Here is a 25,870-nt window from a genome sequence, read left to right as displayed (position 1 = left end):
GCTCTCTCCTCCAAAGCTCCCAGCACTCAGCAGCTGTCTGTCCCTCCACTCTCTCACACAGACTCAGTGCTGTGATATTGTTCGTAGAATACCAGGACAATTTTTGTGCTGTAACATACAGCGAGCAAGTATGTTAGGAAGACACTGTTAGCAAACTTTGTGTGTGTGTGCACGCTCTATCTCTCGTCACTGCTTTTTGCTACAGCTGAGTGGGTCTTTCCATTAAAACAACCTTTTAAAAAACGTAGATGGAGTCATCCTTTAAACATCTGACAGACTGAGAGTGGTTAAATATAATAGAAAGTGTAACATTCAGTAAGTTACCTGAAACAAAACCAACCAATCAACAACATGTACATCCAGTAGTTTTAGTTTAAAGTAACAACTGTAGAAAAGGAAACCCCTTCCTAAAGAAAGACAGAGGGTGGAGTGTTAACCCTGATATACAGTAAAAACTTAGTAGCCACGGTGCACCCCTCTATATATTAAGTGAAATTACCAATATACTTTCAACATTTTCAAAAACTTTGTGGCAAGTCATCTCTGAAGGATCAGGGAAGTGACACACCCCAAATCAAATAAATAGCATGATCAACATTTCTGCTGAAGTCATTATGATAATTAGTATCAATCTGTCTAATATCAGTATGACTATCAGCAGTTATTGATCCATCAGATATTTCCTGTTGTTTTCATTGGCTGGCTTCCCTTTAGTAGACTCCACGATTGCCTCGAATGTAGGACTGCAGTACCATCAGACCACATAGACTGATTGACTTTTACCATCCTTTACAATCCAGAGGGGCGCCGTTTCACTCATCTTAAGTGTGAAACAACAAGCCACAACAACAGGCAACATGGATTATGTGGATGGAGTACACACAAAACATGCTGTCTGTTTTCCATTTGGGATGAAGAGTCAGTACAATGGAATCTGGATGATTCACATCCAGTCTGCGTTGTTTTCATTTTGCCTGCACACAGGTATTTGCAAAATTCTTCCTTTAATTTCCAGCAGACTGGGCACAGTTAGTGCATTGCTGCTTCCCAATGGTTAAAAAGAACAACACATTTGGTGTTTGAAAACGGAAATGATGTTTGTGTTTATTTGCATATAGAGCTGGGAAATGAGATCCAACACAAGTGGTCACTTGAGACACACATACATACTTAGAGCTGTCCACTTGTGATCGGATCACCCAAGACGCATGTTAATGCATTGTGTGAATAGGGCCACAGAGACACGTGGAATCCATGGTGAGATTAGACACTGCATTTAAAACCAGTGAGAGATTATGTTTGTACTAAATAACATGAGAACATTTCTCTAAAAGGACAAACTCTCCCTCCTACAGAGGACACAGAGACACTGAGGAACCAGGCCAGACTGCAAACCCAGGATACAGAGGCTGAGTGAATGTGGTGTTGAAGGTGTGGAGGTGGATCAGTGTGTCAGAGGAGACACTGTAGAAGGACAGAGTGCCAGCAGGACAGTCCACATACACTGCTACTCTATTAGAGACAGAGGAGTAGGGGGGGATGACTGTCTGTTATTGTGCCTGACAGAGTAAGAACCATTATCAGACCATTCTAGAATCCAGGTCTGATCACTCCTTCCAGATGGACATGAAGAGCAGAAAGAAACTCCTGAACGCTCAGATGGATGAAGCAGAACACCTTGTCCTGGTACAGCCCTCTCTCCTCTTTAAAGATCTGTGTGAAAACTCCTGAATACACTGAGGCTGCTCTAATATCAATGCCACACTCTGTCAGGTCTGATTAATAGAAGATCAGGTTGCCTTTCTGGAGCTGCTCAAAAGCCAGTTTTCCCAGAGATTTAATTATCTTTCTGCTCTCTGAAATCCAGTGTGGATCTGTCTCAGCTCCTCCATCATACTTGATGTTCTTCAGTTTGGACTGAAACAGAAACTGAAACATGGCCTACCAAATTCTGGTGAAGTGGAGGTTGAATCAGTTTTCATTGAAACAAACACAAAAACAAACTCTACAGGAAATATATTTCACCGCCAACTCCTTAAATTTAGCTATTTATAAATCGTACAAAAACAAATACATTCATCTCCTTAGAACAGCCAAGAAAAGATTCTTCAGTAACCAGATTATAAAGATTTTATAATCTGGTTACTGAAGAAGCAACTTCAAAGAAAAAAGGCCTCCCCACAATTTCCTTCAGCCTTTACAGATGGAAGTTTTACCTTTTGATATAGCTTGTAGGTTCAATGATTTCTTTTCAAGATAGTTGATACAAAAATTAATCCATTAGATTAAATAAAAGCTTCTTTTCCACCTTTTAATAATTTTGATCTGTCTGACTTTAAGGAGGTGAATGATATTATATTAAAATTTAAAAAAAACAGATGGGTCATGATGGAATTTGCACCTCCCTAATCAAAGAAGTCATGACTCCTATCATTGAGCCTTTAAAATTCATTTTTGCATTATCCATGGCATCGTACATTCTGACCTAAAAATATTCCTCTATTTAAAACAGGTGATCAAGGGTCCTTTACAACTTTTTCCTTTTGGAAAACACTCTAACTCATGCAATATTCTGTGTAATCATCAGTATGGACTCCGTAAAAATCATTCAACTTAGATGACACTTTTAGAACTTACTGCTAGAATTTATTCAGCTTTAGATAATAATGAGTATGTAATAGGTATATCTTTAGACCTTTCAAAAATATTTGACACTGTTAACCATGCTGTTTTGCTTGTAATGTAAAGATATGGCTTTCATGGTAATGTTTATAAGTGGCTCAGTAACCATGTTCTTAATAGAAAACAATATGTTTTTTATTAATAGTCATGAGTCAAAAAGAAATACAATAAAATATGGTGTATCCATATTAAGACCTTTTTATTTCTTATTATATAAATGATCTTGCTGCAGTATCTAACACAACATTCCCTTTGCTCTTTGCAGATGACACCAAACTTTTTGTCTCAAATACAGATTTAACAACTCTCATTAGAAACTAAATCATGATCTTCTCAATTACTTAATATGGTTTCAAACAAATAAGTTGTCATTAAATGTCAAAAAGTCTAATATCATGTTATTTCCAGGAAATAAGAAATATGACAGTGAACAAATTAAACTTCATATTGATAATGAAATAATCAAAGTTTCATCAACATGTTTTTCAGGTATTCTGATTAATGATAAACTCTCTTGGAGAGAGCAGGTTGGTTTTGTCTGCAATAAGATCACTAAATCTCTTGGGATTCTGAGAAAAATACGAGGATTTGTACACAATACATGTTTCTTAACATTCTATTATGTTTAATTTATCCATATTTAACATACATAATATTGTATGGGCAAGTACTTTCCCAACTTATCTGGACAAAATATTTGCTGCAAAGACAGTTTATTAGATTAGCAACTTTTTCCAAAGCTGTTGTGCCAAGTGCACTTCTTTTTTTAAAATTGCAGTCGTTCACTATTTTTGACATTAACATTATTCCTGTACATTTGTCTTTAAAGTGAGATATAAGAATGCAGATTAACCTCACAGTTTTAGATATTATTTTGTTACTAATTCCCAATATCATGATTATCCAACTAGACAGGCCATGAATCTTCATCTTCCTTTGTATAAAACATCAAAAGGTCAGTTTTCTAACAAACATTGTGGAGTTATCTTGTGGAATGAAAATATACATTTAATGGATTCCTTTGTGTCATTGTCTATGTACAAAATGCCCTGCAGTCAAAAACATTTGATTTGAAACGATAAGGATCACTCCTAGTTACTATTGTTCATACTGTTAATACTGCAATACTCCTGCTCTGCATTTTTAGGGACAGAGCCCAAAAGGCAGAGAACTACTGTAAAACAGCAGTCCTCACCTAAGGGCGAGGACCCTGTTGTTTTTCGTTTGTTTGTTTGTTTCTTTCTTTCTTTCTTTATTATTACGCCACTTAAACCCTAAATTTGACCCTCTAAACATGCTCAAAAACTCACCAAATTTGGCACACACATCAGGTCTGGTGAAAAATTTGATAAAATGTAAAAATTAACCCCCAAAGTGCCAAAAAATGCTCTCTAGCGCCACCTATGTAACTAAAATGGCCGCCACAGCCCGTAGGAATGTCATAGAGAGATCAAACCAAAACTCAATTATTTGTCTCATCAAGACCTATAAACCTAGACCTACACTAACACCCCTGACCTAAATCCAACAGGAAGTCCTCAATTAGCCTTTCAAAATAAGACTTTGCCCCAATTTTGGCCTCCAAACAAACACTATCTCCTCCAAGGGCGTTAATGGTATCGGCTTCAAACTTTAATACATGACTTATGACACTGTGCTGAAAAAAGCTTGTTAAAAACTTTGTAATAACTCGAACGGTTTGGATTTTATAAGCCCTAGTCATCAGGAAACACCAACAGGTCAACCTGTCCTGAAACACTCTCTCACGTCAGAAAGCCCTTCTCAGTATTAGCGCTTCTTCAGGGCCATTGTGAAGGAAGAAACACACGTGAACACATGTCTATATTTTGCTCTCGTCATTGGCTTCATTGAAACCACCTTTGCAACTTGATCAGCCGTTTCTAATCATCTCAACAACTGCAATAATAAACGTATTCATCAAATCTCTGACAGCAATATGAACAGTAGGCCTAACAGTAATAATGACTATCACATGAATGATTATAAAAATAATAATGGCTACAATTAAAATAATAACAGTAGGCCTACTTGATTGAATGGTAATGCATCTGTGGTATTTTAATGCAGGCTAATAAAATGAGGCAAAATACATAGAGAAGCACATGGAATAACTGTAAAACACATTTATTTCTGATCAGAGTGAAGCTGACTGATCAGATAAGGCACCAGGATTAATCAGGCCTGGCTGTTAGCCTGGTCTGGAGCAGGATAGCTGCACAGAATAAATCTCCACCGTAACTTGTGTGCCCCTGCTTTCGTGAAACAGAGTCACGGCTAAATTCAACCAGGGTTACTGGAAAATCCCGGTTTAGTCTGCTATCTAGTCCACAGAGTACAGTGGAGGGAAGCCAACTGACACAAGCATGTAAACACCTTTCTGTCTAATAGCAAAATAATGAAACTATATCAATAAACCAGTCATTTCTTTTTCACTCTCACAGGTCCAGTGTGATGACTGGGAGATGGCTTCATGCCCAGTAAAAGGCCAGGAGAGGAAACTGGGAGTGCCCCATGTGCAACCCTAACCCAGTGTAGTAATGTTTGGTATTGATTTGGAGTCACTGGGTCACATGACATGGAAGCTATTGAAGAAACTGCAATTATTATTATTATTATTAGACATTAGCAATTAGAACAGGTGCAGTCAAAAGTTTTAATCATAATGTTCACTAATATGGGCTCGAAGGTATTAGAGACGATGGCTTTGTGTCATTGAAACAGTAATTTATTTATGGTCGCTGAGTGAAACTCCTGCAGTGAGCTGACCGTCCTCTCTGCCAACGCTGGAGCTGAGGAAGAGGAAGCTGCTGCATCAGAGCCGATGTCTGTCCAACATTCAACTTTAACAACCTTAAACTAACCTCACTGATGGCTTACAGGACATCATCTGGATAAATGCATTTACTGCAAGCAGTGACCCAAACACTGCTGGAGGCCACATGGAGGCAGTCAGAGATCAGCTAAAGGGAAAACTAGCAGACACTGTAATGAGTTTAAAGCAAAGTGCTGTTTAAAAACAATATAATCTTCTTCATCAGGATCAATGATGATAAACTATCTGAAGTATAAGATGCACCTCTGCTGAATACTGCATCCACTCTGTAACTTTATCTCTTAAGATGTATGAATCAAAAGGTTTGATCAGCGCAGTGTGAATTTCATACATTTAATAATGAGCTAAGCTTCAATAATAGGAGATGCATTGACAGCAACAATCAGTCCTGCAGAATAATGCATGAACCAACACTCAGTAATGACACTTCAAGTCAAAATTTGATAGGAATCAAATGGTTTTATCAGCACAAACTTTATCTGATCAACTCTGACGGAGTGAATTTGACACCCTACATTAATTTTTCCTCATTTAAAAACCTCATTTTAGTGTAACAATCTGAAATCTGCTTAAAAACACAACGATAAAGAACTTCAAAGAGTTCTTTGTCTTAGAAATATTGAGAGATGAATCGAGGAAACCTTTTAAATTTCAGACCAATCGTATCAAGGAAAAGTTTCTACTGAGTCTAATAAAACATTGAAGACTCTAAACACAAAGTATAGACTTCAGATCATTTATCATCACTGATCAACTTGACAGAGAGGATTATATATTATATATTATAATTATATCATTTTTAAATCTTCACCACAGTGGTTCTATATAGATTATGAAGCATATTAGGTTATTTTTCTCAGCTGTTACAGTAACATTTATAAAATAATTATGAAACTTGAACTTGACCACTGCATTTGCAGGAATATTTTAATCCTTTTTTTAAAAATGTAATTCATCAAGTAGTGTGATATTTTCACTCTCAGTGATGTGATGTCATGTTCATGTGTGATCATATACAACAAAACTAAAGGTTCAATGTCAATCTAACATGTCAGAATTAAATCCCAGCGTTTATATTTTATATTAATTATGAATCATCATACATGACTTCAGTCATCATCATCATCATCCTCACACTCACTGAGATCCACTCTGATGGCTGATGTTGAAAAGCTTTAGGCCCCTAACAAGTGTTGATGATCCCTCTGCATAAGTCAACAACATTTAACTGGACACTGGTGCAGCTGCACTGGTACACCTCACAACCATGTCAATCATCACACCCACAATCACACACAAACAAACAAACAAACAAACAAACAGACTGGCTGATGCAGTTATGGAGATCTATAATCTCTTTATTGTCAGACAGTGTTACAGTACTGACTGACCTTTGGTCAGTTACAGACAAGTTTAGATGCCAGTTACAGTGTGAATCCACTCCCTGTAGGCACAGACGTCCATGTAGAAAGACAACCCTGAGGGTTTACGGGAACCACCAACAGTCACTCCAACCAAAACGTCATTGATCTTGGCATCCTTAACTTCTTTCTGCACCAGACTGCCGCCAGAGTCCCCCTGATTGGACGAGAGATGGAGGGTAAGACAGTGAGAGAGGGTGAGACAGTGAGAGAGGGTGAGACAGTGATGGAGGGTGAGACAGTGAGAGAGGGTGAGACAGTGATGGAGGTTGAGACAGTGATGGAGGGTGACAGACATGGAGGGTGAGACAGTGATGGGGTGTGAGACAGTGAAAGAGGGTGAGACAGTGATGGAGGGTGAGACAGTGATGGAGGGTGAGACAGTGAAAGAGGGTGAGACAGTGATGGAGGGTGAGACAGTGAGAGAGGGTGAGACATGGAGGGTGAGACAGTGATGGAGGGTGAGACAGAGATGGAGGGTGAGACAGTGAGAGAGGGTGAGACAGTGATGGAGGGTGAGACAGTGATGGAGAGAGGGTGAGACAGTGATGGAGGGTGAGACAGCGAGAAAGGGTGAGACAGAGATGGAGGGTGAGACAGAGAGAGAGGGTGAGACAGTGAGAGAGGGTGAGACAGAGATGGAGGGTGAGACAGTGATGGAGGGTGAGACAGAGAGAGAGGGTGAGACAGTGATGGAGGGTGAGACAGAGAGAGAGGGTGAGACAGTGATGGAGGGTGAGACAGTGAGAGAGGGTGAGACAGAGATGGAGGGTGAGACAGAGAGAGAGGGTGAGAAAGTGATGGGGTGTGAGACAGAGATGGAGGGTGAGACAGTGAGAGAGGGTGAGACAGTGATGGAGGGTGAGACAGAGATGGAGGGTGAGACAGTGAGAGAGGGTGAGACAGTGAGAGAGGGTGAGACAGTGATGGAGGGTGAGACAGTGATGGAGGGTGAGACAGTGAGAGAGGGTGAGACAGTGATGGAGGGTGAGACAGAGATGGAGGGTGAGACAGTGAGAGAGGGTGAGACAGTGAGAGAGGGTGAGACAGTGATGGAGGGTGAGACAGAGATGGAGGGTGAGACAGTGAGAGAGGGTGAGACAGTGATGGAGGGTGAGACAGAGATGGAGGGTGAGACAGTGATGGAGGGTGAGACAGTGAGAGAGGGTGAGACAGTGATGGAGGGTGAGACAGTGAGAGAGGGTGAGACAGTGATGGAGGGTGAGACAGAGATGGAGGGTGAGACAGTGATGGAGGGTGAGACAGTGATGGAGGGTGAGACAGTGAGAGAGGGTGAGACAGTGATGGAGGGTGAGACAGTGAGAGAGGGTGAGACATGGAGGGTGAGACAGAGATGGAGGGTGAGACAGTGAGAGAGGGTGAGACAGTGATGGAGGGTGAGACAGTGATGGAGGGTGAGACAGTGAGAGAGGGTGAGACAGTGATGGAGGGTGAGACAGTGATGGAGGGTGAGACAGTGAGAGAGGGTGAGACATGGAGGGTGAGACAGAGATGGAGGGTGAGACAGTGAGAGAGGGTGAGACAGTGATGGAGGGTGAGACAGTGATGGAGAGAGGGTGAGACAGTGATGGAGGGTGAGACAGTGAGAAAGGGTGAGACAGTGAGAGAGGGTGAGACAGAGATGGAGGGTGAGACAGAGAGAGAGGGTGAGACAGTGATGGAGGGTGAGACAGTGATGGAGGGTGAGACAGAGAGAGAGGGTGAGACAGTGATGGAGGGTGAGACAGTGAGAGAGGGTGAGACAGAGATGGAGGGTGAAACAGAGAGAGAGGGTGAGACAGTGATGGGGTGTGAGACAGAGATGGAGGGTGAGACAGTGAGAGAGGGTGAGACAGTGATGGAGGGTGAGACAGAGATGGAGGGTGAGACAGTGAGAGAGGGTGAGACAGTGAGAGAGGGTGAGACAGTGATGGAGGGTGAGACAGAGATGGAGGGTGAGACAGTGATGGAGGGTGAGACAGTGAGAGAGGGTGAGACAGTGATGGAGGGTGAGACAGAGATGGAGGGTGAGACAGTGAGAGAGGGTGAGACAGTGATGGAGGGTGAGACAGAGATGGAGGGTGAGACAGTGATGGAGGGTGAAACAGAGAGAGAGGGTGAGACAGTGATGGGGTGTGAGACAGAGATGGAGGGTGAGACAGTGAGAGAGGGTGAGACAGTGATGGAGGGTGAGACAGAGATGGAGGGTGAGACAGTGATGGAGGGTGAGACAGTGAGAGAGGGTGAGACAGTGATGGAGGGTGAGACAGAGATGGAGGGTGAGACAGTGATGGAGGGTGAGACAGTGAGAGAGGGTGAGACAGTGATGGAGGGTGAGACAGAGATGGAGGGTGAGACAGTGAGAGAGGGTGAGACAGTGATGGAGGGTGAGACAGAGATGGAGGGTGAGACAGTGATGGAGGGTGAGACAGTGAGAGAGGGTGAGACAGTGATGGAGGGTGAGACAGAGATGGAGGGTGAGACAGTGAGAGAGGGTGAGACAGTGATGGAGGGTGAGACAGAGATGGAGGGTGAGACAGTGATGGAGGGTGAAACAGAGAGAGAGGGTGAGACAGTGATGGGGTGTGAGACAGAGATGGAGGGTGAGACAGTGAGAGAGGGTGAGACAGTGATGGAGGGTGAGACAGAGATGGAGGGTGAGACAGTGATGGAGGGTGAGACAGTGAGAGAGGGTGAGACAGTGATGGAGGGTGAGACAGAGATGGAGGGTGAGACAGTGATGGAGGGTGAGACAGTGAGAGAGGGTGAGACAGTGATGGAGGGTGAGACAGAGATGGAGGGTGAGACAGTGAGAGAGGGTGAGACAGTGATGGAGGGTGAGACAGAGATGGAGGGTGAGACAGTGATGGAGGGTGAGACAGTGAGAGAGGGTGAGACAGTGATGGAGGGTGAGACAGAGATGGAGGGTGAGACAGTGAGAGAGGGTGAGACAGTGATGGAGGGTGAGACAGAGATGGAGGGTGAGACAGTGATGGAGGGTGAGACAGTGAGAGAGGGTGAGACAGTGATGGAGGGTGAGACAGAGATGGAGGGTGAGACAGTGATGGAGGGTGAGACAGTGAGAGAGGGTGAGACAGTGATGGAGGGTGAGACAGAGATGGAGGGTGAGACAGTGAGAGAGGGTGAGACAGTGATGGAGGGTGAGACAGAGATGGAGGGTGAGACAGTGATGGAGGGTGAGACAGTGAGAGAGGGTGAGACAGTGATGGAGGGTGAGACAGAGATGGAGGGTGAGACAGTGAGAGAGGGTGAGACAGTGATGGAGGGTGAGACAGAGATGGAGGGTGAGACAGTGATGGAGGGTGAGACAGTGAGAGAGGGTGAGACAGTGATGGAGGGTGAGACAGAGATGGAGGATGAGACAGTGATGGAGGGTGAGACAGAGATGGAGGGTGAGACAGTGAGAGAGGGTGAGACAGTGATGGAGGGTGAGACAGTGAGACTTACCTCGCAGGATTCACAGGGTTTGGTCTTGCAGGTTTGACAGTTTTCGGGGATATCAGAACACAGCATATGTTCTTTTATGTATTTATGTCCTTTTTCGTCAAGGGTACGGATAGTGAGGTTACGACCAGTGCAGTCTTTACGCAGGAGAACGGTTCCACACTGCAGTTCAACCGCTCTCTTCTGGTCTGTGGACACAAAGAGCCAAATATAACTTTCTGTATTACATTATAATATAAAATATTCAGATTTACTGAGGTCTGGATCCAACTCACTTTTTACATTCTGAGCGTCAGTAGCTGTGTAGGACCATCCCATAATAGTGTAGGGTTGGCCATTAGCAGTAGGTGATTTACATGTAACACCAGCAGCAGTAACAGTACCAGGGAGTGAGATGTAAATGTGAGATCCCTTATTGAAATAAGTGGGCAGTTTAAAAAGCATGATGTCATGATCGTGACCATTAGCTTTATAGACATGCCTTTCATTCTGTGAGGTGATTTCTAGCAGTACTTTCGATCCAGGTAAATGTTTGCCCAAAAGCACATCAAACTCCCTGAGAAGAGAAAGAAGAAATGCAGAATATTAAACCAAACACACAGATTCTCAAGCAGAATCCACTTTTACACATTTTGTGGGATCTTTTCAGTGTTCAGTGGCTGTTTATTGATTAATATTGATCAATGTGTGTCTGCAGACCCCTGTGTTACCCTCCATGTGTATAACATCTGTCAGAGGTCGACTCTTTAACTCCTTAATGTTCCTTCAAGCTGAGAGACATTTTCTAATGATGACACAACTTTTCAATAATGGAATAATATCCTGATTGTATCAATAATCCACAGAGATCCACACTGTTGGATCAATACACACACACATCATATCACATATTGATCTAACTGACACTGCAGCTGTATGTTGGTCTGTTTTTAACTATTTATTGTCACTGATGCACTGAGCTCCTCTCTCCTCCTCCTCCTCTCCATCTGTATGCATTCATGTAACATCAATGCATGTCACTAACTTTGCTTCTTCCCCGGAGTTCTTTGTGCTTTCTCATCTCACAGAAAAACCTGACTCCCGGGCCGAACCTTCGCGGTCCTTCACAGTCCTGATGGCATCCTTCCCTGTCTGTTGATGCTTGTGTTTGTTGTTGTTTGTTGTTGTCATTGTTTTTCTTCTGTCTCCCCTCCCCCTTTCCCTCTCTCTTTCTCTCTCTCAACCCAACCGGTCAAAGCAGATGGCCGCCCACCAAGAGCCGGGGTCTGCTTGAGGTTTCTACCCGTTAAAGGGGAGTTTTTCCTTACCGCTGTCGCCAAGTGCTTGCTCATGGGGGAACTGTTGGGTCTCTGTAAATTAAAGAGTACGGTCTTGACCTGCTCTATGTGAAAAGTGCCTTGAGATGACTTCTGTTGTGATATGGAGCTATATAAATAAAGATTGATTGATTGATTGATTGATTGATTGTTTCTCATTCATACACACTGACAATAATCAGTCATTACAACATAAACAGGCTGCCTGTATATGGACCAGCCTTACTGGAAATATTATTGATAATTAGTTTAAACCATGTTGTGTTGCATTGATCAGAGCTGAAAGAATGAAGCTGTGCTGTCTGTCTGTAATTCCTCTTTTACTTCTTTTTATAAATGTTCACATTTATATCTGTCAACACAAATACAAATAATCATCTTTATTGGTTGCAAGTTAGTCTGAAAAAGTTCTCTTACGGTTTATTACAGTGTCCAGCAGTGAGGACCCAGTCTGGACTGATCAGATTCCCTCCACAGAACCTGCCCTCAAAATGACCGTTCCTCTCAGTCAGGACCACGTAGTGCTGACCTTCGCTTTCAAGGCAATCCCTTCCACCATATATTCTTTTCTGGATGTCCACAGCACCAGCAACTACAGAGAAAACAAACACAGATATGTGTGTGTGTGTGTGTGTGTGTGTGTGTGTGTGTGTGTGTGTGTGTGTGTGTGTGTATAATGTGTGTGTGTGTGGTGTTAATGTTAATATCTTCATATCTTCAGGCTAAACTGTTTGAACTGTAACTGTCTCAGTGTACATGAACACATACAGTATGTCGGCTGTCTGCATATGAAGCTTTGTTGAGTTATAGTTGATAATTAGTTTAAAACATGTTGCATTGATCAGTGCTGACAGAGTGAAGCTGTCAGTGGGTCAGTAGGTGAAGAGTGTAACAGGCAGAGTGGTTCAACTTTACCTGCTGACGCCAAGACGAGCAGAGGGATCAAACTCTTCATCGTGGTCTTCCTTCTCGGTCCACTTCTCTGGCGTCTGAGTCACAATGTTGCTCGTTTTTAAATGTTCTTTATTATCTGTCCTCTCTCATCCTGCGTGGACCAATCAGGCTCCATCACGTACTCTGGACACATTCATACAGATCAGCAGGTGTGCAGGACGGCAGCGACGTTTCACAATAGAATTAATTCATTTGTGTTTAATCTCATGCAAATTTCCCCTTAAAACAACAGTCAGGTCTCAGTGTTTGCTGTGTGTCGGCTTCCTTCTTTATTTGAAGGCTTCCTACATATGGACTTCATAAGACATGCACACGTGTTGCACATTTATAAAGCAGTTATTGTGCTTTCAGTATAACTGAGGTCAGTATTCACAAGCTGACATCAGATGTTTCATGTTGCGTGTGACAGTGAAATAAGACAGGAAGTGCTCCTCCTTTCTCATTATGAGCACAGACTGTGTTTGATATTAATTATGAATCATCATACATGACTGCAGTCATCATCATCATCATCCTTACACTCACTGAGATCCAGTCTGATGGCTGATGTTGAAAAGCTTTAGGCCCATAATAAGTGTTGATGATCCCTCTGCATCAGTCAACAACATTTAACTGGACACTGGTGCAGCTGCACTGGTACACCTCACAACCATGTGTGAGACCAGTGGATACGTTAAAGGACACTGACTGGCAGCTTTAGAGGCTTTTACAGCACATTTACCTTCTTTCATGTAATCAGATGTTTGTTTCAACCAGCACAGTCTGGATGAAAGGGGTGTAACAAGTGCGTGTGTGTGTGTTCAGGTGTGTGTTCAGGTGTGTGTGTGTATTTTAAAATGGGAGAGCAAACTTGGAAAGCAGTGGGGGAGGGGGGGGGGGGGGTTATTGTGGTTCCTCCCCCAGAAAAAATTATAATTTGAAATAAATGAACTTCTTGGACTAAGACTAGTCTGGATTAGTTAGATTGAGGGTGAAAACCAGGAATCATCAGAACACTTTATAACTGGCTGGATCAGGACAGGAAATGATTAGCACATTGACATTCTCTTTACAAAAACATTATGTAGCTTAAAATGGTAGCAGGTTGCAGGCTACTAGAACATCTTCAAGGTCAAACAAGGACAAACAATTTATATAAATGAAATAGTCTTACAACACACCATAATACGATTTGGATAATTTAACCTGGTTAAACAATAATAAACCTGATGGTTGCTGTTCTCAATACTCACAAGACATCTTCAAACTCTGACAACTGTAACAAAGAACAAATAATATGGACTCACAACAACTATCTAACTCCAGTCCCACCAGTTTATTTTACACACAGGTTCTAGTGGAGTGATTAGCACCACTAGCTGACAGTTTCAATGTTATACGGGAATGAATAATCATAACTTCAAAAGCAGATCATTTTAACTTACATTATCTCAAGTCAAGGACTATTTAAATGCACAACTCAGAAGGTGATTTTTGCTCCTCAAGACTTAAAATGGCCATTTTACTGGAGGACTACACCTTATTGTGACCCCCCTTAGAGTAAACTTGCACTTCTCCTTCAGCCTGAATAAGAAAATGAGAAAATAATCATAATAATAATAAAAGCACATCGCAGAGCAGCTGGATGAAAGCAGAGATTATTACACGGAGTGATGCGTCCTCGTATTTAAAAATAATTCCATCCAAAGTTTGACTGAAACTTAAACTAAAGCAAAGTAGTCGGTAAAGGTTTAAATCGGTGACTTTCCAATGCTGAACATTTGGCTGTTTGTTAATTCAGACACTTTAACGCTGTGAGAAAAGCTCCTCTCTGTCTGTCTGTCTGTCACTGTGCTGTCAGTCTGCTCCAACAGGTTGGACTGAACCAACTCAAAGGGTCCAAATATGTGTTTTTTTATTACTTCTTTTTGTCAGTTGCTGAAAATAGTAAAATGATCATTGATATAAGCTGCTTAAATATAATCACCTGACAGCAGTGACTGTATGATAAGTTTATTTTTAGAAAGACAAAACCATAACTTTGCTCCCCCTTTTTGAATAATGTGAATGGATTTGCTCCACTTGCTCCATTGTTCAAGTGCCTATGTGAATGTGTTTGTATGAGTGTGTGGTTTGTGTGTGTGTGTGTGCTGTGTGTGAGTGTGTGTGGAAATATTTCTTATATCTAAGAGCTTGTGAAGGTGTTTACATAAGGTTTGCATGGTAGAGATCTGACAAGTTGCAAATGTTACTCAGTGAGTGCGGCATTGTTCCCCTGAGAGAGAGACTTTGTCATAACTGAGTTTATCATTTGTTAAAAATGAAATCAAGTTGTACATTTTGAATGACAGTGAAGTGTGATCCATCTCTTCCCTGAAATCAGACAATAAAAACACAAACAGAGAAACATGATTTCACGCTGGTGTAACAGTCACACTAGACTATGACAAAGACAAACAGCATAAATGAAATGGACTGAGAGAGAGAAACCAACTGAATGATAAAAACAGCCTCTCTCTTTCTCTGTCTGTCTGTCACTCAGGGGAACAATGCTGCACTCACTGAGTAACATTTGCAACTTGTCAGATCTCTACCATGCAGACCTTATGCAAACACCTTCACAAGCTCTTAGATATAAGAAATATTTCCACACATACATACACTCTGTGCACACTCACACACACACAGCTGCTGCAGTTCTATCTTTCTACATAGACTTTAATAATGGCCAAAATAATAGAATGTTTCATATCATTTTATTATAAATTTCATTTATATTTAGTTCAGACAGTAGAAGGTTGAGAAGCGTGTGCTCAGCTCTGTAAATAAATAATCTTTCTTTCTCACGGGTGTGGTGGGTCTGTCACATCTTGCCTGGACTTTGGGTGTTTTTTGGTCTTATGTTGTGTTCTGTGGGGTCTCCTGGTTTTGCACGTCTGTTTAGTCCCTCGGTTCATAAGGGTTTTCTTGTATTATTTGGGTGGTGGGTTTTAGAGGACTGCATCATTAATTTGTTGGGTTGTGTACTTGGGTTTGTGTTTGTGGTTGGTTTTGGATGGGTTAGTGTAGATGGCATTGAGTTTGTTTTCTGGGTTTTTGTTCTGTTTCCCTTGTGTGTTCATGTACTCCTCCACACCTGCCCTGCATTTGGACTCGTTAGCCCTGCCCTGCTGTCTTCCCCACACCTGCCCTGTATTAGCCTCGTCAGCCCTGCCCCGCCCCCTGTGTGTCCTCAGCCAATCAGCTCCCTGTATGTTCATTCCCCTCTCGAGTTTTCCACCCATCTCCCCACCTGCACCTCATCTCCTTGTTAGTTCAGTTTCTTTAAGTTCTGGTTTTCTGTTCAGTCCTGGTTGGATCGTTTTGTGTTGTTTCTTCTGCTAGTTCTGTTCAGCTCTGTTTGCCTGTCCATGACCATCCATAATTAAAGGAGTTTTTCATCATATCTGCATTCCGGCCTCTGCGTTTGGGTCCACTCCTGCTTCCCCGAGTCTGACAGAACGATCCAACCAGGACTGAACAGAAAACCAGAACTTAAAGAAACTGAACTAACAAGGAGATGAGGTGCAGGTGGGGAGATGGGTGGAGAACTCGAGAGGGGAATGAACATACAGGGAGCTGATTGGCTGAGGACACACAGGGAGCAGGGCAGGGCTAACAAGTCCAAATGCAGGGCAGGTGTGGAGGAGTACATGAACACACAAGGGAAACAGAACAAAAACCCAGAAAACAAACTCAATGCCATCTACACTAACCCATCCAAAACCAACCACAAACACAAACCCAAGCACACAACCCAACAAACTAATGATGCAGTCCTCTAAAACCCACCACCCAAATCATACAAGAAAACCCTTATGAACCGAGGGACTAAACAGACGTGCAAAACCAGGAGACCCCACAGAACACAACATAAGACCAAAAAACACCCAAAGTCCAGGCAAGATGTGACAGGGTCTGGTTGTCAGCCACATACACTCCTCACACAGGACGGCTTTTTATTGATTATATTGATTATTACACCAGTTAAACCCCTGCTGTGTGTGTGTGTGAGTGTGTATGGAAATATTTCTTACATCTAAGAGCTTGTGAAGGTGTTTGCATAAGGTCTGCATGGTAGAGATCTGACAACTTGCAAATGTTACTCAGTGAGTGCAGCATTGTTCCCCTGAGTGATAGACATACACACGTCAATGGTATCGGCTTCAAACTTTAATACATGACTTATGAAACTGTGCTGAAAAAAAGTTGTTAAAAACTTTGTAATAACTCGAATGGTTTGGATTTTATAAGCCCTGAAAGTTGCAGTGCCACATCACATCACATGTACCCCTTACAATGTAAAAGAATGGGGGAGGCATGGACTTTATGTCAAACAGAGGCTACTGACATCTAAATTATAAGTCTGACCACTTTCAAACCTGTATCAATGGATTCGCCATGAAATTTCCTGCTTAAGTACAGTTGCAAGCAGCGTTGAACGGGCCCTCACACCTCCGTGCACGTTGGGCTGCGGTGCAGTTGAAGGGCTTCTGTCATGAGCATGTAGATGTTTTCAGACCCAGGCTGTTTTCAGACAGGGCAAGAAGGAGATAAACATCACTTCCTTTGTCCACTATTTTGCCTGCTGCTGGGGCTGTTTTGCTGAAATTTCATGGGGGGCGCTATTCAGCCAGTTTGTATCACTGATGGAATATTGTCATGTAGACGTGTTCAGGCCGGGACGCTTATCAAACATGTAAAGTTTGGTGCAGACTGGAGCATTTACAATAAAGTTATACTAACTTCCTCTGTCATGGTGAAACATCAAATCTCAACGGTGTGAGGATGAGAATTTTCTGCAGGGTGAGACATGTCTGTCTCGCTCACACCTGTCTGTCTTGCTCACACCTGTGTCATCAAAATGATGCAAGTTTTGGGCCCATTCACTTGAATTTCAATTAGTAAATTGAAAACTCTTGATGAGTTTGTGTGTAAAACAAATTCATTTCCTAATTTTCATCAAGTCTATTTTTAGAAAAGCAAAGACTTTTAACCCACATGACCTGGTCAAAGTTTGATTGACATGTGTACTGTCAGGTGTGTAGAGACAATAAGTAACTGCAGCTGGACACAGAAAAATACTCATATATTTGAATGTAGAGTGTGAGTGAACCGCTAGGTGCTGGGCTCTAATAAAGGAAAAACTGCAGTACAGAGCTACAAATTTTAGTTTTGATTTTATTTTTCTACAGCACTTTATCACTTAACTGTCATCCTCACTCCATTTTTTCCCTTCCCCTCATAGGTCATCCCCACTACTGAATTATAAATATAAGACCTATAATTATTGTAAAATAAATGATAATAACACCAAACTTCATACAAAGTTTGTATATAATGTACTGTATGTATATAGACCTTTCTGCTGTATCCTACAAAAATGAGCTGCATTCAACTCCCACACCAGTGGCGACTGGTGACTAAAAAAATTGGGGAGGAGGAAAACCAACATGGAATCTTACAACAAACTACATCAAACTATATCATTGTCCCCCACCTGATGAAACAGGAGGGGTGGGGGGCAATTTTATATGCCAATTTTAGAATTTTAGAATACTCTTCTTGTGAAATCCCCTCATAAATCCCATTACTTTGGCCAAATCTTACATTAAAAATCACATTTTTTAGTAGGAAATTTTGTTGCGAATCCATTGATACAGGTTTGAAAGTGGTCAGACTTATAGTTTAGATGTCAGAAGCCTCTGTTTGACACAAAGTTCATGCCTCCCCATTGCTTTACATTGTAAGGGTGATGTGGCACTGCAACTTTCGGGGCTTATAAAATCCAAACCATTCAAGTTATTACAAAGTTTTTAACAACTTTTTTCAGCACAGTTTCATAAGTCATGTATCCAAGTTTGAAGTCGATACCATTAACGCTCTCGAAGGAGATGGCGTTTGTTCAGGGGCCAAAATTGAGGCAAAGCCTTATATTGACAGGCTAATTGAGGACTTCCTGTTGGATTTAGGTCAGGGGTGTCAGTGTATGACTTGTAGGTCTTGATGAGACAAATAATTGAATTTTGGTACGATCTCTCTACGACATTCCTACGGGCCGTGGTGGCCATTTTAATTACATAGGTGGTGCTAGAGAGCACATTTTGGCACTTTGGGGGATAATTTTTACATTTTATCAATTTTTTCACCAGATCTGATGTGCATGCCAAATTTGGTGAGTTTTCGAGCATGCTTAGGGGGTCAAATTTAGGGTTGAAGTGGTGTTTTAATAAAGAAAGAATATTAAGAAAGAAACAAACACACGAAATACAATAGGTTCTTCGCCCTTTGGGCTCAGGCCCTAATTAAAACTTGCCTGAAGAAAACAAGAATGCTTTCAGTCCTATTTAGAACATGGAGTGGTAGTGTACTTGTGCCCTCTTGTGGCCAAAATGAGTATCACAACAACAAAAATCCTGACAATTTATTTTCTTCACCTGCCAAAACTTATAAAAATGATCCTGGCAAACTTTTGTTTACACTTGTTTCACAGATGAAAAAAAAAATTCTGGAACTTATAAAGATTATCCTTGTAAAACTTGTTTTTTCACCTGTTCTTAAGTCATAAACACAGGAGGAAAAAGAATTTAGATCAGACTTAGAAATTGTATCTCCAGAAACATTTCTTCTCAGTTGCCTTTCAGGGCTTCCATATTTCACAGAACTTTTCAGTTATCTTTTAGGTGTTGAAATTCAAAATTCGTAGTCCTTAAAACAGTCCTCCACAAACTTAGCATTGTTTGACTCATGATGGGTTTTAAAAAAAAGGATCAAATTAATGCAGCAAAAAGAGATAAATCTTTTTTATTCTACAAATTCTTCCTCCTTTCAAAACCTGGCACCCACATCACCCACAATGCAACTTGTAAGTCTTTAAACAACCCCTGTGTACCTCAGTGAGAACTGCAATAGAATGAGCTGCAGGTTCAAGAGTTTGTGATTTTACAATCATAAATGTCTAAAAGATGGTGAAAACTTGAGGTGAGCTGGTGAGAGAAACCCCATAGCCTGCCTAACCGGTCGGGAGACGGAGTGAGCCCTCACTGTTGCTGCTGCTCTGCTAAACATGCTAACAGACACACACAGATGGAGCACTAACTGTTGCTGCTGCTCAAAGTTTAAAAAAATAAACTCTGAGCTCTCCTCATGCCAGTAAACAGCGGTGTGACTTGTGGGCATTATTTGTCCTGAAGCTCTGGCTCTATTCCTGGCTCTCTCCCTCAGAGCTCCCGGCACTCAGCAGCTGATCTGTCCTTCTGCTCCGTCTGGTGCATTTATACACATCTCACACACTCAGACTCAGCCCTACCACATCGCTCATAGTATATCTGGGCAATTTTCATGCTCTAACACGCAACAATCAAGTATGTCAGGAAGACACTGTCAGCAAATTGCGTGTGTGTGTGGCTAAGTGTCCTTGGGCAAGATACTGAACCTCAAATTGTTATCGGTGGCGGTGCCATTGGTCTGTGATTAGACCCCTCCTAATAAGCAGGTTGGCACCTTGCATGGCAGCCTCTGCCATCAGTCTATGAATGGGGGAATGAATGTGTGTGTACGGGTTAATGTGGCATGTAGTGTAAAAGTGCATTTACAACGAGTTAGAGATCATGTTGGTACTAAATAACATGAGAATGTTCCTCTAAAAGGAGGAGACACTCCCTCCTACAGCAGAGACAAAGACACTGAGGAACCAGACCACACTGCAAACCCAGGATACAGAGGCTGAGTGAATATGGTGCTGAAGGTGTGGAGGTGGATCAGTGTGTCAGAGGAGACTCTGTAGAAGGACAGAATGCCATCAGGACAGTCCACATACACTGCTACTCTTTTGTAGACAGAGGAGGAGGAGATGACTGTTGCTCTGTTATTGTGACAGACAGAGTAACCACCATCAGAGCAGTCCAGACTCCAGGACTGATTATTCCCTCCAAACCAGCAGTCAGCTCTGCCTCCTCTCCTGCTGATTCCAGTGTAAGTCACTGATACAGAAACTCTTCCTCTCCACTCAACCTCCCAGTAACAGTGACCAGTTAAATCATTTCTATACAGCAGCTGTGGCCAGATGTCAAATCTGTCTGGATGATCAGGATATGACTGCTTCTCCTCACGTGTCACCATCCTGTTGTCGTCAGACAGTTTGAGTTTTGTGTTTATTGTGTTTGGATCCAGTGTGAGTTCACAGAAATCTGATGGAAAGAACGAGACACAATATATGTCACAGTTTGAAGTTTGCTTTGTTTTCATGAATCAAATGTACTGACTGTTTATCAATATGGACATCATGATAGCTCTCCAAAAGTGAAGCCAAAACATCTCGGGAAACTATTGGTAGCGCGGCTCCGTTAAGGAGCATGTTTGTGTAGCGAGTGGGAAAGAGCGAGGGGCAGAGAAGTGACGGTGGATGCTAGTGGGGCAGAGGAAAAGGTTAGTAGGAAGTTGTTAGTCTGGCAGTAAATGTACAGTACAGACTACTGTGTGTCACTTAATGAATGCTAAAAAGTCACAGTTCAGTTGAGATCTGTGATCAGCTCTGACAGAGAAAATGTTTCCAGCTCTTCTTCCTCTATCACACATTGTCTTTCCATACCTTAGAGTGTCCAGTCTCCAGTGTGGATCCTCTAGTACAGCAGACAGCATCTTCTCTCCTGAGACTCCTGGATGATTGTAGCTCACATCCAGCTCTCTCAGATGGGAGGGGTTGGAGCTCAGAGCTGAGGCCAGAGAAGCACAGCCTTCCTCTGTGATCAGACATCCTGAAAGGCTGCAAACACACAAAACAACACACATGTCAGACAGTCAGAGTACTGCTGTATTCAGTCAGATACAAGAACAAACTGTCTCCAAACTAACTAACTAACTAAAATAGTTCTACTATGAATTGAATCAGGAAGTTCAAGAAAGTTTAACATCTGGCCAGATGGGAAAAGTCACCAGCTGAGGGATGATTCAGCAGCATGTTTTTACCCTGTCACTGTGATCTAAATGTTAAAAAAATATTCAAATGAATTTATGAAATGTGAAGCTTTTGCCAAAAAGGGATAAAGACGTACTTTTATCAGAGTGCTATGTGTGCTTTTCAGCTTTGGTATACGGAAGTTAAACTACACAAAATCAAGGAGCTGCCTGCTATAAAATGTGACATCAAGGTAGTTCATCAAATTATCCACCAGACAGAGGACACAGTTCTGCTCTTTAACCTGTAACTGGTGCTCAAGGAACCCCCTGTGAACACTTGGCTATCAAGGTACAATGGTTTTTACACAAATTTAGAAGAAATCTGTTAAACATCTGTGGTATTAAATAATTCAACAACAGAAGCAAAAGTAAAATATAAGTAAAGTAAATAAATTTAAAAAATCTGCATATAAACTAGTTCTCTACTGCTGAAGTTGAGTAGAACTTAATCCTGACCCAAGTGTTCCCAGTGTACAGTGTGGACTCTTTAGTCCAGCAGACAGCAGCTCCACTCCTGAATCCTGCAGGTTGTTGTTACTCAGATTCAGCTCGCTCAGATTAGAGGACTGGGAGGTGAGAACTGAGGACAAAGCCGCACAGCTTCTCTCTGAGAGGTTACAGTCAGTCAGTCTGAAGACACAATAACGAAGAAGACAAATAATCTTTGTGTTAAAATGTTGAGTCTGTTCTTTTGGTTATGCAGGATATATATTCTATTCTCAGCACTGCTTACATATATGAAACTGAATCAGAGACAGATAAACTGGAAAATTCAAACATTTTCAGTCCTGTGAAAAACAAAACCCTGGTGGAAAACTTTTCATATCAGAAGTTCAGAAATCCTGACATTAGAGTGGCTATTTAGTTTAAATAAATATCTCAAAGACAAACTGTAAGAAGATCTTACCTGAGAGTTTCCAGTGTACAGTGTGGACTCTCCAGTGCAGCTGACAGTAGCTTCACTCCTGAATCCTGCAGGTTGTTGTTACTCAATTTCAGCTCTCTCAGATTAGAGGACTGGGAACTAAACACTGAGAACAGAGCTGCACAGCTTCTCTCTGAGAGATTACACAAACTCAGCCTGGAGCGGAAATAAAAACAAGAAAAAAATTAATTATTTTTCTGTCATGTTAAAAAGATAGCACAATATTGAAATAATGATGAATAAATCTGAGTATCTGAGTACTTACAGAGCTTTGTTGGAGGCTTTGACCACCGGCAGCAACCTGAGAAGACCCTCCTCTGAAGCAGAGTATTTCTTTAGGTCAAACACATCCAGATCTTTTTCTGATGACAGTAAGATGAAGATCAGAGCTGACCGCTGAGCAGGAGACAATTTATCTGAGGAGAATCTTCCTAATCTCAGGTACTGTTGGATCTCCTCCTCTAGAGAACAATCTTGCAGTTCATTCAGACAGTGGAACAAATTGATGCTTCTCTCAGCAGACAGATTCTTACGGATCTTCTTCTTGATGTACTGAACTGTTTTTGTGAATGGTGTGTGAGTTACTTCCTGTCTGATTGGTCTGCAGTGAAAGACCCAGGAGGAAGTGGAGGAACAAGTCCAAGTGTCCATTTGGACTCTGTAAGGTCTCATCTACTGCACTCCGGTGGAGATGTTTTAGTTGAGGTTTGTCTTTAAAGACTTCCCCTGACAGCAGACTGACTCCAGAACTGATGAATGTCAGATGGACATGAAGAGCAGCAAGAAACTCCTGAACACTCTGATGGATGAAGCAGAACACCTTGTCCTGGTACAGCCCTCTCTCCAGCTCTTAGAGATGCACTGATAAATTGGCCACCAATCAAAACCAGCCGATCAGTCTTATATAATCCGATTTTTTGCCAGTCAAATTTAAACACATGCCGCATGATGGTTCATGTTGTGCACACAGCAGCACAGACCGTAATGTGACAGCCACACACACACACAACATGCACGTTTTAAGAGTTAAATAAGAAAGGTTTTCTTTCTTATTAAAGAAAGAAAATCGGAATCAGCCAAAAACAGTTGACAACTAAACTCGTTATGTTACTGTAAAAGCTTCATGAGTAAAAGCCAAGAAGAGCAATTTATCAATGTAATCCATGCAAAAGATGGACAGACTCCAAATGCCCAAAAATATTGCCGTAAAGAGTGTGATTTGAGTTACAATGAAATAATCACATAATATGAAATGATAGACATTTTTCTTTCGTCACACAATATATATTGTCATATCGCACAGTCCTACTGAGACGTGCGGGGGATGGACATCAAAACGCTTCTAAAACACTTTCTATACAGAGATGGCTGTGCACAGCCTGCCCCCACTACCACTACCCCATCCACCATCTGAAAGAACAGAACAACTCACCTCTTCTTTTTTCTCAACTCCTCCAAACTTGGGGTTGGCAATTTTCTTTTGAAAAATAATGGGGGCTCCATGGACTGATCACTCTTTGAGGACACACAGCTGGGTTCAGGTTCAGGTTCAGGTCCAGCAGAGTCTGGTTTGTGCTGCCTCCTTGTTCTTCAACACAACACACAGAGAACTTTAAGTGTATAATAATGATGGCGGAGAACAGTGATGGACAGTTAGAGATCCTCATCTCACCTCTGAGCTTTGGTCTGGCTGTCATGTTCCCCACACAGAGAGCTTTTAGAGGGAGGGACTCCCTCCTCTCTGTCCTCACACTGATCCATGCTGCTGAAGTCACACCCACATCAGTCACACACACTTTCTACCTTCATCTGAAGAAGAAACACAAATCATCCTTTACATCATTTCTCCTGTCAAATCCTAAATATCAGCTGCTCCTCCTGTGATTGGCTGTTATTTTCTGTTATGTATCAATGTGAATGCAGCCAGACAGCAGTGTGACGCAGAGAGAGCTGCCATCAGCTGCTGCACTTCTACCATCAGTCCACTAGATGGCGTCATGAAGCTGCAGCAAAGTGAAGAGCAGCACACATGCATACATTCACTGACTTGCATTGACTGAATTTAAGAGGAAGCTTCATTAATTAATTCATTAGCAGATAAGTCACAGTAAATGCCATCCAACATTATATGAAAAGTGTATGTACACCACCACCACCAATTATGACCTCAATGATAACAATAAAGTGGAATTACTGAAGTACTAAAAATGTAGAAGCTTCGTAAAAGTAGAATTTCTGGCAGAGCTGTTGTATTGGATTGCATTAGATTGTACAGGTGTTCCTAATAAAGTGCTCAGTACTTGTGGGTAGTTTAATTTATAACAGTGAGTGTTATTCTATAAGTGCAGTTTTATAATATAGATGGGCCTGTGCATTTGATTGATGTATCTGTTTTTATTGTTGTTGTTGTTGCTGTGATGTTATACTGAAGACACTGATGTCTGAGGCAATTTTCCCACTTAATCCCGCCCACCATCCACACTAATCCAGCGTTTTCGAACCCCTAAAACGGAGACTTGAAAACACTGCTGACTTCATTTCGGTATGACAACTCCGGGACTGTTAGTCTTTTAGTCTGGACAGGCGGCAAGTGAGACTTTTGAAAGCAATGACATAACAGGCCCGGTTCTACAAGGGTGCAAAAGCATGCATTGCACCCTCAGTTGAAATTTGAATAATTAATGCCAAGTGCAGTGTGGTAGGTCTTAGACGCACAGACTGTGTGGGCATCTCTATGGAAACCTACTATTTTGGTTCATGTGTGTGCAGCACCATAACATACAAAAGGACTGGATGAAGGTAGATCAGTGGATGTGGTGATTATTAAATACTCTCTCACATCACTGCTCTCATAGCACATCACACACACATCACCACAAATCTGCAGCCACACACATATGGGGTAGTTTTTTCATCAGTTAGATACTATAATAGCAATAGAAATTTAAAAAAAAGAAATTGATTTGATGAAACCATTTATGATTATATCAGACCGATGCTATTTCAGCAATATTTACAACACTGCAACATGTTTCAAGGATGAAAGAGAGTTGGAAAAGAGGCCAATGAGCCCTGCTAGCCTGACATTTCCTTCATGAAATGCTGAATACTCTGTGTAGAGTGTGTGTGGTTATTCTGTAGCAGCCTGGTGTCGTTTTCAGGTGATTTAATGAAGGTAAACACAGTGAACGACTGTGTGTAACTGCGCTCTGGTGCGGCACTTCTCAGAGGATGCGGATTAATCAACATATCAGTCCTTCTGCCTTCAGATGCTGCA

At 41.9% G+C, this 25,870-nt stretch overlaps 2 protein-coding genes across 2 annotated transcripts in view; both read right to left on the bottom strand.

Annotated features, from left to right (window-relative positions):
* Nucleotides 1-25,870, bottom strand: part of LOC122981346 (nuclear factor 7, ovary-like) — a 504,535-nt gene that overhangs the window by 214,437 nt on the left and 264,228 nt on the right. The window lies entirely within an intron of this gene.
* Nucleotides 6,869-13,197, bottom strand: LOC122981355 (anionic trypsin-2-like). The gene is made up of 5 exons (XM_044350054.1): nt 12,654-13,197; nt 12,156-12,330; nt 10,698-10,978; nt 10,426-10,610; nt 6,869-7,114 (listed from the first exon to the last, which is right to left on the bottom strand). The coding sequence occupies exons 1-5, from the start codon at nt 12,691-12,693 to the stop codon at nt 6,950-6,952; spliced, it is 846 nt and encodes a 281-aa protein (XP_044205989.1). The 5' UTR covers nt 12,694-13,197; the 3' UTR covers nt 6,869-6,949.

The sequence above is a fragment of the Thunnus albacares genome, chromosome 4 (genome assembly GCF_914725855.1).
Source record: "Thunnus albacares chromosome 4, fThuAlb1.1, whole genome shotgun sequence".
Taxonomy (NCBI): Eukaryota; Metazoa; Chordata; class Actinopteri; order Scombriformes; family Scombridae; genus Thunnus; species Thunnus albacares.
This window is presented reverse-complemented; position numbering and strand designations above follow the sequence as displayed.

What these genes read in the sequence shown, in the direction of transcription:
- LOC122981355 (XM_044350054.1), bottom strand. Translation starts at nt 12,693, where the DNA reads ATGAAGAGTTTGATCCCTCTGCTCGTCTTGGCGTCAGCAG. An exon ending in TGACGCTCAGAATGTAAAAA is followed by an intron (nt 10,611 to 10,697) that starts GTGAGTTGGATC and finishes TTGTGTCCACAG; the next exon opens with ACCAGAAGAGAGCGGTTGAA. An exon ending in AACCCTGTGAATCCTGCGAG is followed by an intron (nt 7,115 to 10,425) that starts GTAAGTCTCACT and finishes TCGTCCAATCAG; the next exon opens with GGGGACTCTGGCGGCAGTCT.